Source organism: Actinia tenebrosa, unplaced genomic scaffold (assembly GCF_029948245.1).
Source record: "Actinia tenebrosa isolate PJP-AT-01 unplaced genomic scaffold, QUT_ActTen_1.0 PGA_scaffold5__44_contigs__length_20552954, whole genome shotgun sequence".
NCBI classification, from domain to species: domain Eukaryota; kingdom Metazoa; phylum Cnidaria; class Anthozoa; order Actiniaria; family Actiniidae; genus Actinia; species Actinia tenebrosa.
This window is the reverse complement of record NW_028292582.1, coordinates 3,765,933-3,782,527: the sequence shown is the minus strand read 5'-3', so window position 1 is coordinate 3,782,527 and position 16,595 is coordinate 3,765,933. Positions and strand designations below refer to the sequence as shown.

General features: G+C 43.2%; 1 protein-coding gene across 2 annotated transcripts in view; it reads left to right on the top strand.

Moving 5' to 3' along the window:
• The first annotated feature begins 654 nt into the window (after positions 1-654).
• LOC116295884 (stimulated by retinoic acid gene 6 protein-like) overlaps positions 655-16,595 on the top strand; it is a 30,791-nt gene continuing 14,850 nt past the window's right edge. For both annotated transcript variants that reach the window (XM_089038241.1, XM_089038242.1), the window contains exons 1-5: positions 655-1,365; positions 2,291-2,360; positions 2,868-2,959; positions 3,614-3,786; positions 4,185-4,305. In XM_089038241.1, the coding sequence (XP_088894367.1) occupies positions 1,175-1,365; positions 2,291-2,360; positions 2,868-2,959; positions 3,614-3,786; positions 4,185-4,305 (647 nt within the window). In that variant the 5' untranslated portion in view covers positions 655-1,174. The remainder of the gene's footprint in view (positions 1,366-2,290; positions 2,361-2,867; positions 2,960-3,613; positions 3,787-4,184; positions 4,306-16,595) is intronic.

Sequence of the window (16,595 nt, the reverse complement as noted above, 5' to 3'; positions counted from 1 at the left end):
TGGGGTGGGAGGGGGGGTTACAATTATTTTAAGAAAAAAGAAGTAATAATGAAGGGCGCCAACATTTTTTCTGTACGGCAAGAAAGGGCCTCTTAAAAATATGCAGTTCGAAGGTAAAATCCACCAGCCCTCCCCCCTTAATTAAAGACCGGCAAGTCCCTCACATATATTAAGTTAAAGCAATCTAGAAGAAAGATAACCCTCCTAATTATGAGCCTCTTTGCTAGACCCATAGTACTACTTCTCACTGATACATATATATATCAAGGCAGTTCGTTTGATATTTTTGCCGATGATTTTCTATTCTTTTTATAGTCTTACACGTAATAACTTGCTTATAGATCATGCGAATTATTTGTTAAACCATGCGATAACACTTCAATTGTCAATAATCCACTTTCGATATCTTATTAAAATCAAACTTGATTGCAAAGCTTTACTGGTATTGTACCCCATATATGTTATATAAACAGGAGATCACCATTTAAATACATTTATTTTTTTCGTATATTTCGGCAATAACGAGAAAATTTTGGTAAAAATGCTAGTCCTTATTCAACGTCATATTCAAATCTGCAGCACTAGAATTTTAATATCGAACGTGGCCTGATAAAGTTTTATCTATTATTTGGTTTATAATCACCAGTCGCGGTATTTTCACATAAACACTATTTAGTATAAAAAGGGTTTAATTTTGATTCTACCAGCATGAAATAATTAACGGGACGAAATCAAATATTTGATCGATAAATTTTAGCCAATCGGGTAAAAGCGTACTGAAGAAGGTACTCAAGAAAATGGCCCAGAAAATGGCTTTTGCAATCACATAACTAATTCAAAAACATCACGGTCAGAATCGCACGCTTAAAGAATTCTGAATCGCATCAAGTGTGTCTGCATCTAAGGAACTATAATTACAAAATAGAGTGTAATAATTTTTGAGTGCAAAAAGGTAGCGCAATCTGAATAGAATAGATAGCGTGACGCTCTCTCTCAGCCTTACTTTCATTCACTAAGGCATTCGAATCGGTCATAATTTTTTTAGCTGATTAAGCGCCAATATAAAGGTAACAGGATATTATTCTTGTTGTATTTCTATACGTTTATCTTCGAGGCCAATGAAGCACGGAAAAGCTTAGCCTGATCTACAAAAGTATTCCTCGTCTTTAATACGATGGTTTTATTGGTCGCCACTCAAAACAAGACACTCCTTGACGATGTCGCGAAGAGTTGCTGGAATTTCCTTTCTCTTCAAGCCACATCGGGGATCAACAACGAAACATTAAAGGCCATGGTACGAACCTTTTTATTGATGAAACAGTCTCTGAATTCTAGCAAAAGGGACGATACGCCAACGTTCAATCGGTAAGTAATCTTTCTATCAGTCATACATGTTAAATTCGTTTTAAAAAGCAAAATGGCTTTTGTGTGTGACTTGTTGGTAATGATAGACGTCAGACCATACGAACTTTGCCTGTCGACTCAGAATTATTGAAGTGGTAATAAGCTTCTTTTTACTGTTTTGTGAACACATCTACTGGCCCTAGCTAAATGAGAAATGCCATCTCTTCGACTCGGCCTGAAGTCAAAACAAGATATTTTATTTAATAAGAAAAACTATATCGGATTTGAATTTCAGACACCTGTCTTGAAGCCACAATTCATCAGTGTAAATTTATGTATATTTGTTGTATTCATCAACCAGGGAATGTGGTTTAATTGAAAATTGACAGTCTTCCTGACTACTGAAACTTCATGTCACAATTTTTTGAAATACTTTTTTCGAATCGCGTAGCACTAGAGTGTAATCGATATATATGCAAAGGTGTTGTAGTGTTAAAGAAACCCAGCAACTATCATATTTCGAAAACTGCACCAGTACTTAGAATAGCGCGACGCAACCGTGACGTCATAAATTCGGACAAACAAACTTGCAAGTTTACTTTCAGCAGATAATTTTCACAGCCGATCGCAGTTGATCTTAGTTAAAATGGGTTATTATTGTAACTTTAAGTAAAAATAATAAAATCGGTTCGTATAATCCTCGTAGCGGTTAAACAGAATGCAATGTTTGTCCGAATCTTTAAGCTATTTTTAGAATCAGTGCGCTGCGCTATTGAATAAGTCCGCGATAATAAAAAAAACACCTAACATACCTATCTATTATATCTAAGGGGCTAATAAATGTTTCAAATACGAATATATTAGTTTGCTTGTGTGTGTGTGTGTGTGTGTGTGTGTGAAATGTCTCTTGTTTTATGTATAATAATTCGTCTTGTGAATGTGTTAGGACAAGGAACTGGGTTCCCAGTTATTTACTCGGCAAGGGAGAGATTACTACATTTTTCATTCTGCCATCTGTAAGTATATGATGTTGTCGAAGTAAGTATAACGTGAAAAGACATGCTAAAATATCTCGCTAATAAAGAGGACAATATAGAGCGCGCCTTTGCAGCTCAGTAATCCAAAATTTGCTCTTTAGTACAGACACGTGACCGTTAACTGCAAAGGGCTTATATTTGTGAATCATAACTAATCGAGGTAGCATCCCTGAAACAGCATATACTAAAAGTTAGCAAACGATAAATAAATGCATAAACATGGAGAAAGACTGATGCAGAAAGAAACAGAGGGTCAGGTCAAACGTAGAACTTCACATTAGGTTCGGCTCATCTGAGGTACGACGTTTGACTTGAGCCAGAGACAGAAGGAAAGACAGACAAACGCGATGTCATAAATGTCCTGCATGATAAGTTCAACCAATATCTTATTTATTTATAAATTATCACGTCAGTCATATTGCATAGTCCTCGAAATATTACAACTCTACATCAGAAACACTATAATTTTCCTCATATCATTGACAGCTTATGATTATCATACTATTCTCAATTCTGACGAAACGAAATCATGACAAAAAAGCCTGTGGAGTCTTCGGTAGAAGACCAGGATTGTGTATGTAAGTATATATAAGCTTTTAAGTAACAATTATATGACAAATTAAACCATTTTTCATTTGAACATTTTACTGGCCTGACCACTAAAAAAATGTTAAGAATGAACAAACATTCGAGTTCATTTTATGACTTCTGTAAGACTGTCTTGTGCTTATCGTTATCCCCCCTCCCCCCGTGGCTAAACTGACCAAAAAACAATTACTGAGAAAGCCGGCAAAACGGGTTAAAAAAAAATTCAACTCGAGTGATCAACAGTCGTGTGTTTTTTTAAAGTACTTTCTTGCTACAATATTATTTGATATTGCCACAAGTGACAAGAAAGGCGGCTAAACGTACGGGTTTAAAAAAAAACTTTATAAAGACTTAAATAATCGAGATTATTCCGGGTGTCACTAGCCAATTTTATTTTATTTTATTTATTTTTTCACGCCGGGCGTAAAATTTTTGCTAAACTTATCCTGTGTTTCTTATAGATTATCCATATATGATTTCCAGCGAGTATATTATTCCATCCAACAATAATGATGGTGTATGCATTTCCAATAGTAGTATTTTCATAAAGGTTTTCATTTCAAACTGTAGTAGGAAACATTAACTGGGCTGCCTGTGGTGTGTATACAACATCGTTTATATGGCCACTGTTATTTTTCACACAGTCCAATAAATCTTGTAGACAGCTATGAAAATCGCATTGGTTACGCGTGTGCATTTGGTGTTACTGCTTCCAAGTGCTTGGATATTCTATTGTTCGGTGACTACCACACGGTTTTCGAGGGAAGTATGCATATTTTGCAGATGGACAATCAAGGAAAGGCAACATGGACTACAGGTATAACTTATTTCAGTAACCAATGACCTCTCAACACTCATTAATATATGTTTGCAAAGGGATTATTAGAGTGGATCCAGAAATTGGGGGGAAAGGGTACCTAAAATATGAAACTTAATACTAAGCATATAAAAGTATCACACGTGTCTAGAAAGAGAAATTAACACTATCACTAGGAACAACCAAGACACTAACTACATATAGTACCAAAAAAAGAACAACAGTGGATCTTGGTTTAAAATCGGTCAGATTGTCTATATATTATTGAAAAAGTTATAAATAAAATGATAATAATATCAGTAATCAGTAACTCTAGGTTACTGTTAAACGTCCTGGCCCTACAGTCTTTGAATATACTTATATCCTGCAAATAACATGTATATTTTCTCAAATTGCAGTGTTGTGGAACTTAATGGCCATGTTGATTATTGGCTTGGCATACTACCCAATGTTTCTCTGCTTGTCAACGGATTACACATTGTTGGGGGGAATCATTGGTTTTGTCTATACTGGCTTTTGGTAGGTTTGCGACATCAAGCGCGTATTATGATATGGTCCAAGCAGCAGTAAGGGGGACTCGCGAATCGCCGGCAGGGGTCAAAAAGAGGCCCAGCCCCCCCTGGGCTTTTTCGGGTTTTACAAGGCCCTACAGGGGGTCTTGCGCGATCGGGTGGCAGCGCGAAAAGTCCCTTACTGCTGCTCTGTTGGGTACTGCAAACGGAGGTTAAAATATTCCTTAGATATAGATGGACGCCATCAAGAGCATACGAAACAAAACTGTGCGTAAGCTAAGAACTCAGGTGTTGGATCGCCTGGACGCCGACTTTGCCTTCACAACATTTATGGAGGGAGATACAGATGAGACGATGAACGAAGAAAGAGCAGAAAGAATTATCGACATGATGCCCGAAGGTAACTACCGTTTGGAGTTGACGTTTATAAAGTATTTAGACGGCGAGTGGATAATCGAAAAGGGCCGTAATCCTATTCGGGCGTCAGGTAAGCAAAACCTGTTTGTCTTAAGTGAAAATACGCGCCCGGGAGCGTTAGTAGGCATTGACATGATGTTTTACGAGGTCGCTTACCCAGTTACTGTGGTCATTTACGGTGCGTACGAGATTAAGAAGCCCGACGTTAAGAAGCTCAAACCAATGCGACATCCAGGTAACTGTGTTGCGAAGTTAGTAAGAGAGTTCTTTGAGGACTCCACCCGTGGTAGTAAGTTAACTTTAAAGAGAAGAGAAGCCATCAGGAAATGGGAAAAAGACACACATAAGGCCGGAGCCACCATAGACAACATCAAGAAGTTAGAGACTGCCTTAGAACGCCGCATACACGTAAAAGATATCACTGACGGGTTCATTTACCCAGGTACGCACAAATACGGAGGTAGAGGTGCCCCCATAATCATTTACCAACACAATGGACACGCTTGGCGAGAACTTAGGTTCCCCAAAAAGAAGGAAACTAAGGTCTATAAAGCTTCTCCGTTGGTAGAATTAGTCCACGAAAACTCCGTTTGGTTGATGGATTCGGAAGGAAGTCAGTTTATGACGCAGGATGGTACTCTTTACCGCCCCGAAATTGAACACCAACGCATTCAAAGTGCCTGTGAAACCTTAGGGGAAGACTTCTCAGACGAGGTCCTTAGCTCTCGTAGTTTGGACTTCTTAGCCGCAAAGAAGAGGAACGGATGGAAGTCCACGCCTAAGGAATTCGCCGACATAGCCAAAGCCTGTGTAGAGCATGGTCATGGAGGTCTGTGGAACATGGAGTATGACGAAAACGAATACGTCTCCTTAGACATGAAACACTGTTACCCCGCAAGTTTTAAAGGATTGGGGGATTGTAAGGAGTATTATGACCGCTACGGACATCCAGACTCACAGTTCTTTCGTGTGTCCTTAGACGGCAGCTATGACGCCCCAGCTACGGGGTTTGTAAGATTAACCTCATGGAAGTTAGCAAAGGGCTTACACCCCATAATTTACGCGTGGTATGGTAAACATTTACAGGAGAAGGAATGGATTCCCGTGCCGTTGTTAAAGTTCTTTGAAGAGCATAAACTTATGACGTACACCGCCCACGAAGCCATATTGTGTCACTCCTCCTTCACAAAATGGTTACCTGAGCATAACCCCACCGCGCGGGTCGTCATAGGAAAGTTCACTCAGGGCGCAAAAGAAGGCGAAAAACATATGCAGCGACGCCTGATAACAGACGAAGGCGAACTAAGCTTCCTCGTAAAGCGCGCACATGATGATGGATCGATGGTATCTGTGGAAAAGTGGAACTACTTCGTAGAAGGTCAAAAAGAACATAAGTGGAATGCACTGTGTTACTACCAAGATCACAGACCGCAATATTACCATTTACGCGCCAGTATGTTAGCATATGCGCACATTAACCTCCTTGCGATGCTGCTACGGTTCGACAAAGAGGACATACCACATGTAGCCACGGATTCCTTGTACGTAAAGCCCGAAGTGTTAGAAAAGATGCAGGAGTTCTACACCGAAGACGAGTTAGCGGAAAGTGGTCAATGGCGCGTTAAAGACGAAGAGATAAAAGCCTGGAGAGAACGTGTGGAATATCATGGTGGACACACAAAAGGCGCCATTACCCCCACAGAAGAGCCATTACCGTCGGTTACGGACCCCATTTCCTACCAACGCTTCTCCTACCTCTACGGAACGGGTGGTAGTGGTAAGACCACCAGGGTTTTGGAACTCTTTCCAAAGATAAAGGTGTTAACTCCTACGCATCGTCTGGAAAGGGAATTAACGGAGATGGGTTACGACGCGCAGACCTACCACAGCTTCTTTCGCTGGAATGGTCAAAAGTGGGTACCAGAAGCCATCCACGACATACCCCCGGTGATACTTTGGGATGAGATTTGCACCGTTCCCTTGGAAATACTGCAGGAGTTCGTAGAATTCCTAAAAGGGAAATGCCAGGTGATATTTGCTGGGGATCCATGCCAACCTCCTCCAATAGCCGGAGAAATGCCCCACGAATGGTTAAAAGGAATGGTAGACCACTGTGAAGAAATCAACACCGACTACCGCAGCAAAGACCAAGTACGTAAATTAAAGGCGGAATTAAGGGGCCTTAGCGACGCGGAACAAAACAAGATACTACGTAAGCACATACGAGCGAAGAAATACGAGGACTTCCTTTACGCATGGCATCCAAAGGATTTGGTGCTAAGCAGCAAACGCGCAGCACAGTCTCGCATACAAAAGGATTTGCTAAATATACACCGAGAGCGCTTTCCTGGCCATTTGGTGCCTGTTTGCTACAAACCCCACGATACCCGCATGCAAAAAAGAGACGTCTGGGTACCTGGTACCGACGTTCAACTGCAGAACGCAGTAACGCATGATAAAGCCTGGGTACCCATAGAAAAGGTGGAAAAAATAACCTCCCATCCAGACTGGCGCTTGGGCTATTGCATGACAGTCCACAGCGCGCAAGGGCTTACCATAAAAGAAACCTTATGGATCATAGACCAGCGGCTGTGTTGGAGTAATTTGATATACACCGCCGTAAGCCGTGTGGAGTATGCCAAACAGTTAAAGAGAGCCTGGGGTCCGCAATTGCGTTACGATAAGACGCCAGAAGATATAGCAAAGGAGAACATTGCTAAGAAACTCCTTCGCTACAAAAGACACGACGAAGAAAAAAATATGACGTTCGCCCTATGCGTGGACGACGTCTATAAGAAAGGGGCACGGTGTGCCAAGTGTAACATACCTCTACTATGGAGGTTTGACCCAAATGACGATCAGCAGTTCTCCGTGGATCGCATAAATAATAAACGCGGGCATTGCAGAGGCAACGTAAGACTGACATGCCTAGAGTGCAATCGGGCGCGTGGTGCTGCGCTACTCTGAGTCTTTGGGGACTATGAGCAGCTCTTCCTTGACGAATCCACGACTTGGGCCATTTAGGTAATACAACACGGGTTGCCCTTCCTTGGTGATGGACTTCGAAATCTCATACGTTTCCAAAGACCAGTTAGGATCCGTGGCTCTCTTACTGCCACCTTCGAGTTCCCCCGGCTGATAGAGGTATCTGACCACTATGTTGCGGGGTAGCTTTTTTTCCTTCAGTCCGACCGCCCTCGAACTTCTGACGTAGGACTTGTGCTCCACGTGTTTCGTTTTTATGGCATCCTTGGGTTTCATTCCCGTAGCCCTGGCCGCCTCGTTGTTCAAAGCCGCGACGACCTGGGGGAGCCGCTGTGTCCATTCCCTGTTGCGTTTGGAGGGATCTTCCAGCTCTTTCCAATACTGGTACCCAAAGAGACGCTCGGCCAGAGTCTTATTGAATCTTTCGACGATGCTCTGACCCCTGTGGTACTCTGCTTCGGCTCTCCTAATCTTAGTGCTGTGGTCTTTCAGGGTCTTAGCAACCACGCCCATGAACTCTGTCCCCGCATCCACTTGCAGCAGCTTAGGCCATTTCAAAACGCGCTTATAAATCCTACCTAGGGCTTCTGCGACTTCCCCAGAATCCTTGCTGGTTATGGGTTCGGCGTCCTTATATCTGCTTGCGATATCAACTACGGTCAAAGCGTACCTATAGGTCTTTCTTCTCACCTTGTCGTGCGGCAAGAAAAGCAAATCCGCTTGATGAACTTCATTGGGGGCATTTACGGTGAAGCTGGGCCTGGGAATGTACTTGGGCACGGGAAGATAAACCTGCCAGAGGGTTTGTTTTCTTAGCCAGTTCTTAGCCGTTTCATCTGATACCCTGGCCGCGGTCGCGAGTTTCTTGATAGCCGACGCTCCTTTCCAATAGCCTTCAGGCCCATAGTAAATCCTTTTGAGTTTGTCCTCTACGCGGCCCATTATATGAATTCCAAAACGAGATTGATCTTACGTCCGTTAAAATCCACCGTCTTTCCGTCCACCTTAATGGTGATGTTTATGCTTTCTACCAAATTAGACAAGTCATAGCTCAAAGAAATGGGAGTGTATTCTTCTGAGTCAAATGGATTACCTTTGGGCAGAAACTTGGACATAAGAGAAGACCTTTCTCCATTGCTGTAACTATTGACCAAGTCGCAATAAACTTCGTAAGAGGATGCGACTTTCCATTTTACATCATATGTACTGCCGCTATTTATCGTGGTACTAGTAAGGCCCAGGAGTTCTACCAATGAACTGTCCTTTAAATTAGCGCTTCCACTATTTTTCTTGAATTTCATTTCATGGGGTAATCCTGTGGTCAGAGTATATCCATGCTTTGCTAGCTCCTTAGCCAGCGTTAGGGGGGTGTAATGGGAATCTGGTAACTTTGGCTTGGTGCCGGAAGTTCCGACGACAAAGCCATTGACTAAATTATACCAAGAATTGTACAAAGAGCAACTAGCCAACCGAACCCTTTCCGCGCGGATGGGGGGATTCAGATAAATGGTAAAGTTATTCTTGTCGCTTTCCAAAAAGACGATCATTATATTAGATACGCCAAGGCCACGCCCCCCGCCAGCCCTGCGACTCCTACGAAGACCAGCTCATTGTCTTTTTGTTTCTTAGACGGTTGGTAGTAATTCTTAAACTGAGGCTTTCTTAACCTAAAGTCGGGGTGCGCCTGCGCATAGAGCTTAAAGGCGTAGTCTGTGTTTTCGAAGTTCTTATCGGCCTGCATCTTGTCTTGGTAGTTCTTATCCAACCAATCCCTGTAGGCTTGTCTTTTTTCATTCCAAGCTGCCACGTCTCGCTGATATTTCTCCAGCGCTAAGTCGTGCCTCTTCCTTTCGGCGTTAGATTCTGCGTTTCTATCACCGCTAACTAATTTATCCAGATATCTACCACCATAATTAGCCCCTGTAAATGCTAAAGCTGCAATAACTCCACCTGCGACTAAGCTAACCATTATATGTTAGGCAGGTACTTTTCCTTCTGTAGGTAATTTCTTAGCATAATGGCCCCGCATACGGCAGCGGTCATCTTAGCAAAGTTACTCAGATTTTTACTTGGGTCCTCAGTAAGGTCCTCCTTTAGGACTTTCTTACCTACCCAGCCAATACCGGCGATGATGGAGGTTGTGATAGCAGCTTCTTGGACGGCGTCAATTAATTTGGTTGACATTATATTACAAAGCGAGAAGGTTACTCCATTTCAGGGATCTTACTTTTTCTAACCTCCACGGGTGCGCGATATGTTGCGGCCTCCCACTTTACTCTTGGCTTCGTAGCCCGCCATTGTAAGTAAAGGCTGCCTGCTGCTATAGCAATTCCTATCGCGCCAATGACGTAGCCGGGATTCCAAAAGGATTCCTCTTCTTTCTCTTCCACCTTTTCCTCTTTCTTTGCTTTGTTCTTCCTGTTCATCTCTGCGAGCTTCTTTCCCGCGGCAACTCTGCCTGGGGATTTAGCCTTGGTAATCTTTTGCTCGGGCTGCTCTACCTTCGACTCTGGTTCACTCATTTATATCTAAGGACTTGAAGGACTTGATAAGTAACTTGACAACGACTTGACAACGACTTGATGACGACTTAAGGACGACTTCACTAAGTACTTGAGAATGACTTAAGGACGACTTGACTAAGTACTTGAGGCGACTTGACTAAGTACTTAAGGATAACTTGACTAAGTACTTGAGGCGACTTGATCAGGTACCTCAGTAAGTGCTGCCTGGAAGACCTTTTCGACTTCTCTGTCCTTCTTGAAGTCCTTCCAAGAGGCCGTAAGTTCCTTCAAGTCGACATGCTGAGCTACGTGCAAAGCCACAGAGGCGACTGCCATTAACTTACCGCACTTCAAAGACAACCACCCGCAGGTTATCTTAAGTTCTTGGGCGATAACATAGTCCTCGCTTATGTCCTTCCGTAGTTGCTCCACGTCGTCTATGGGCAGCGCAAGTCCAAGTAATTTAGTGGCAAGTCGGATAGCGGAGTCTGCTACGGCGTCCGTGGTCTTACTTGCAAGGGCAGCCTCGTACCTCTTATGGAACTTCTTAACCTCCTCTTCTGACAACTTATTAACCTGCTCATGGGTAAGTTCCTTGCCTATCATTTCTTTGCACTTTCCAGATGACACAAGAATGTTAAGTTGTTCCTTAAGGTTACTTTCATCTAGCTGCGTGGGGACTTCATCTAAGAGCTGCTCAATGTCCATATACATTAGGAATCATAGATTCCAACCGTGTAGGGAAACCTCAAAGAGAAGATCATCTTGGAATGTTGGTGCGTCTTTAAATGCCGCATGTATTCATGCAACTGTTCCTTGGATATCTCACCCCCATAGTCGCTCAAGATGGTTTCCAGGTCACTCCGGCTCGGAGTATAAAATACGACAAGTGAACCTATGTTTTCCCTAAAAGGCTTAGAGACGCTGGTAAGCTGCTGCGAGAGCAACCAAACGCTAATATTGTCGTGTCTGCCGCTAAAGGCGAGCTTCACTAATTCGGAGGTGCGCTTTTTTACGTCGTCCCCACAGGCAATGTCGTCCAATATGAGTAAAGTCTGTGTATCTTTAGGGAATTGTCGATGCCAAAACTTCAAATGGCTGGATAACTCATTAGGGTCTAAGATATCTACGAAGAAGTCGTCATCTTTCACTCCTATGCCTTCCCAGGTGCGGTTATTCACGTAGGTGGGGCATAATAGCACAATATAGTCGAAACGGTATCTAAAGGGTCCTAATAGCTGCTCTACCACGAACTGGGTCTTTCCGCAGCCGGTGGGTCCTACTATCAGAGCATTGCAGGGAATATGGTTCGGATCCATTATATATACGATGGACCCAGTGGAAGCAGTAAGAAGGATTGCCGCCGACGCAAAAGATAAAAGAGACACCATAGAAATGCAAAGGGAGGAGATAGACCGGTTAAAAGAGCGCGTGCAGGAATTGTACGATGAAATGTGCAGTCTGAAGCGCGCAGAACGGTTTGGTGCCTTGTTGACGATGGCCGGTTGGGCAAAAGAAAGCGTTAAGGACTTTATGCGATATCCGCTGTAGAGCTGTTTAAAAGACACCTTAGAATGTTAAAGATAAGGTTGTTAAATTGTTAAGGATGTGTGCGTGTGCTGTTTAAAAGACACCTTAGAATGTTAAAGATGTATGCGTATGCTGTTTAAAAGACACCTCAGAATGTTAAAGATAAGGTTGTTAAATTGTTAAAGATGTATGCGTATGCTGTTTAAAAGACACCTCAGAATGTTAAAGATAAGGTTGTTAAATTGTTAAAGATGTATGCGTATGCTGTTTAAAAGACACCTCAGAAGGTTAAAGATAAGGTTGTTAAATTGTTAAAGATGTGCTGTTTTCATTAAGAATGGGATTTACACAAACCTTATTCTGAGACATCTCTTAAAATAGTAGTCTTAACAATTTAACAACCTTATACTCAACATTCTAAGGTATCTTTTTTTCTTTTAAACAGCATCCTTAACAATTTAACAACCTTATCTTTAACATTCTAAGACATCTTTTAAATGACTCATGCATACATCTTTAACAATTTAACAACCTTATACTTAACATTCTGAAGTGTCTTTTAAATGACTCATGCACACATCTTTAACAATTTAACAACCTTATCTTTAACATTCTGAAGTGTCTTTTAAACGCAGCTGTATGCTCCCGTAGACCTGTTTTAAAAGACACTGCAGAATGTTAACAATAAAGTTAAAAATACGTTATATTGTGGTTAAGGTACACTTAAGTATAAATGAACTGTTCAATGTGTAAAAAGGTGTTCAGCACCAAGCAAAGACTACAATACCACGTTCGTCGTGGCGTTTGCACAAAGAAACCAATTAGTAAAGTTTGTAAGGATTGTGGTAAAGAATTCAGCACCGTTCAAAAGATGCGACAACATCAAGACAAACGCATTTGTGGGCTTTGTAAGGGCTGTAATAAGGAATTCCCTAACACCTCCGAGCACCTGAAAAGGGGCGTCTGTGAACAAAGCAGACAGTGTAGTTTCTGTAATAAGATACTAAGCAGTCGTCAACGTTTACAGACGCATCGGAAAACACACGAAGTCAACTATCGATTTCTCTTTGGGAGCTACGACTTGGAAGGCGTGGATTGCCACCAATGTGCGGATATGATGAGTCGCTGCCCGCATAAAGAGGATTACTTAAGGAATCGCATAGATTACCATAAGAAGATAGTCCGTACTTACCCCTCTTTCGAACGCGCAGAAGGCGTTCCGTGGACTAAAAGGGAGTATTGGAGGCAAGAGTGCGATCGTTGTGGTTGCATCAGAGAAGAGGAACATATCTTTAACTGCCTCGACAAATAAACGTCCTTAACAATATAACAACCTTATACTCAACATTCTGAGACCCTTTTAGAATGGGGTTTGCGCAAACCCCATTCTTATTCTCATTTATTATTAAGGATAATAAATAAAAATAAGAACCCCTTTTAAAGGTATATGCTAGCCTACGCAGCCGCCCTCTTAGGAGGATTCCTAATCACCCTTTCAATATATGGACTGTATTACGTGCGAACCACCAGCTGATTGCATTACGCCCACTCCTGCACCGCGTAAAAAATACACCTGCCTTCATTGCGGCAAGGTATTTCTTGAAGGATCCCATTGGTGCTCCGCGGAGCAGCGGACTTTAGCAGACATTACGAATGCAGAGGACTCTCAGGCTCATACTTGACTACGTCAAATACCCACCTGCCATCCTTTTTACCATGGCTCATAACATGGGTAACGTCCTGCCCTTCGATGGCGTACCTTATCCTATCGGGCGCCCAAAGGGTGTATGTTCTTTTTTTATTCTTTAAGACCAAACGCAGGCGGTCCAAGTCTTCAAAGACCACATAATTCTTTATCTCGTAAATCTCCCCCACCACCAAATCCCTCCAGTGCGTTTGTATAAACTTTAACTCGTTAAATTTATCCTTGTCCATATATTCTATGAAATATCTTTAAGTGTGTTGCCAAAGTCTCCGAGGTTTTAAAGCCCTTACAACACCACCTGCAGGGAATTCGTAGGTGTTCAGCATACGTAGTGATCTCCCTGCAAATGACATCGTAGTCGCTGCTTATGAGCACCTTATAGCCGTTTTCTTCATACCTCTGTAAGAGCAGTTGCTGATCCTCAGATAACCTGCCATTGCCTTTCGGGGTCTTTAGCTCTATGCAGAATCCACAGTAATGTGTGTGCGCGTTCAAGATCATTAAGTCGGGTTGACCGCGTTGATATCCTTTCTGCCAGCACTTTATACGTTTGCCGTCCGAATCCTGCAGTTCACCTAGACCAGGGGCTATGAGCATTTGGGGGTAAAACTTGCGGATGTAGTCCACCACCTTTTTATGCAGGTCAAACTCATTTTCTATTTTGAATACCAACTTGTTTGGACCGTCAAAGCGCTTGTCTATTGCATATTTACCCGTCTTACGCAGCGCGGGTAGGACTTCCTCAAAGACCCAATCACGAAACTCCACAGCTTTGGGTAGTTTGGAGCTAAATATCAGTTCGTACAAACCAGGTTCGGATATAAACACGGCATTTGGTTGCGTAGTAAAGGAGCGGTGATTCGCAGCCCCTTGTAGATCAACCCATCTTTTCTGGTATTTCTCAGATACGTGTGCTCTAATTGCATCTCTAGGGCGCTCATAGCCCAACGCCAAAGCCACCTCCTTCGCTTTGAAGTACAAAGTTTCGCCTTGCACTATGCATTGCAGTTTCGTACCGTTGTTTTCAAATATTTGCAGCATTGTATATCTAAGAAATATTTTAACCCTAATATGCAACACTTTTAAGTTGGTTCATTTCCACGCTCAGTTGCGCGTCAGACACGACGAAGACGTAGCAGTTTATCTTATCGCCGTCGCCGGCACTGGTGTTCTTGGTGCGCTTGATCTCCAATGTTATGCCATCCTGGGTGTTTACTAGACGTAAACCCTGGCCATGTAGGTCTTCGTCGGTAATGGTGCGCATATCAATCCACAGCGCATACTTATCCTTAAAGAATTCCTCAGGGTTAATTTGGTCGCCAAACTTGCGCATTGCCTCCCTGTACACGTCTGCGGGCTTTATCCCCTGGGAGTAGACCTTGTTTGGAACGCCGTTGATATTCACGCCGACGTTAGTAATGTTGGGGTTGTGAAAGGCCTCGGAGTCGCGCTTACCGGCCTCATAGGGTTTGGCAAACACCAACATTAACCCCGTGAGACTTCTTCGGGGGAGGTTAATACTTTGGTTGATAACCTCATCCGTCTTATCCAAGAAGCTGAACGTCTTATACATCACTACGTGGTCGTATAAGAATGCCTTTCCGGCGCTGTATTCCATGCCAGCGCTACGGGCCAGCTCTTCGCTGTACACGGTTTCGTACTGTAATTCTAGATTAGTGATAGAATAAGGATCCACGGCTCCACTGATTGCGCTGTCCATGCCTCCTATGACATTCGTAGTGTCCGCCAAGGTTACTTCAAACTGTAACTCGGATAACTGTCTGGGGTAGTACACACCATGGTTCGTAATTACTTCAAAGTCCAAAGGGATAACGTATTTGGTACCGTACGCAGTTACTACCCTTGTTGCGTCTGCTACTGCGGTCGCATCGCCGGAGTCAGTAGGCGCCGGGTTAGTGTCGCTGCGAAGCTTACGAAGGATAACGCTTCCGATTCCCTGCTCTATCTTTTGTGCACGGTCAAAGGCTGTTAGCCACAGATCCTTATACGTGGTGTACAGGTCGTACCTATTTAAGTCTAAGAGGGATTCCCCGGCAAACTTGATTCTCATCTTAGAGACGAGGTTCCTACCCACGTTATTGACGGTATAGCGCTTGTCCTTGGTGCTTGGTTGTATTGCTAGGTCAAACCTTAACGCCAGGGTGCCAGGAACCAATACTAGGTTATCCGTTAGGCGGGGAACGCCCACATACAGCGTTTCTCCAGGCTTTGCGCTGCTGGGCGTGAATGTGACCCGATGAAAGGTGCGTTCTGCTTTCAGTCCGCCAACCTGCTTAGGTAATACGTTGGGATTTAACTTTGAGCTTATCATATATAATGGAAGTAGAAGGAACGGATTTTGATCCCCTTGCCGAAGAAGGTCAAGTTGATATTAATGACGAAGAATACGAGTCTTTACTTCCTAATGACAATGTAGACCCCCGAGGCCTTTTTGAGAAATTGCTGAACAAGTATGGCGTCAGGGCCAGCGATGCTATGCGTTCTTTGAGAGATAAATTCAAGTCTAAGAACCCCCACACGCCCATTCCAGAATACTTACAAATGGAATCCCTTGGCGTGCGGTCGGACTTAATAGCGAACATCATCGAGGACCTAAGGGAGCGATACCCAAACATAAACCTGGCTCTCTTAGACATCCAAATAGGAGATAAAGGGCAGGTTCAAGTTAGAGAATCGGGTAGGGAAAAATGGCACAACCTGTATCAAAGGAAGAATTCCCACCTGCTTAATAACCAGCTTCCAAAAGGAGTCACAAATGCGCTGGGAGCGCCCAACTTGACGATGCTAAGCACTTCGACTCAAAGGGATGCAGAAGTTGCCAGGGAGGCCTTTGTTAGTCGCCTTTCACTGCCGGGTAGCGAAGATGCCCTCAGATCCGCAATCAGACTGCAAGAGGAGCGTCAAGAAAGACTTAGCCAATTGGGGAGCGACGAGACTGCTGAAAAGGAAGCACTTAAGAAGGAAATACAGGAAAATAACATAACCATTGATGACCTTACGCGACAACTCGACTACGTAACCAAGGAAGAAGGCGGTATCGTCAGTCGCTTCGAAGCCGTCCAAGAGGAAAACCAAGCATTGCAGGAACGTATAAGAGAATTGGAAGACGAATTCATTAAACAAAATAAACTAACT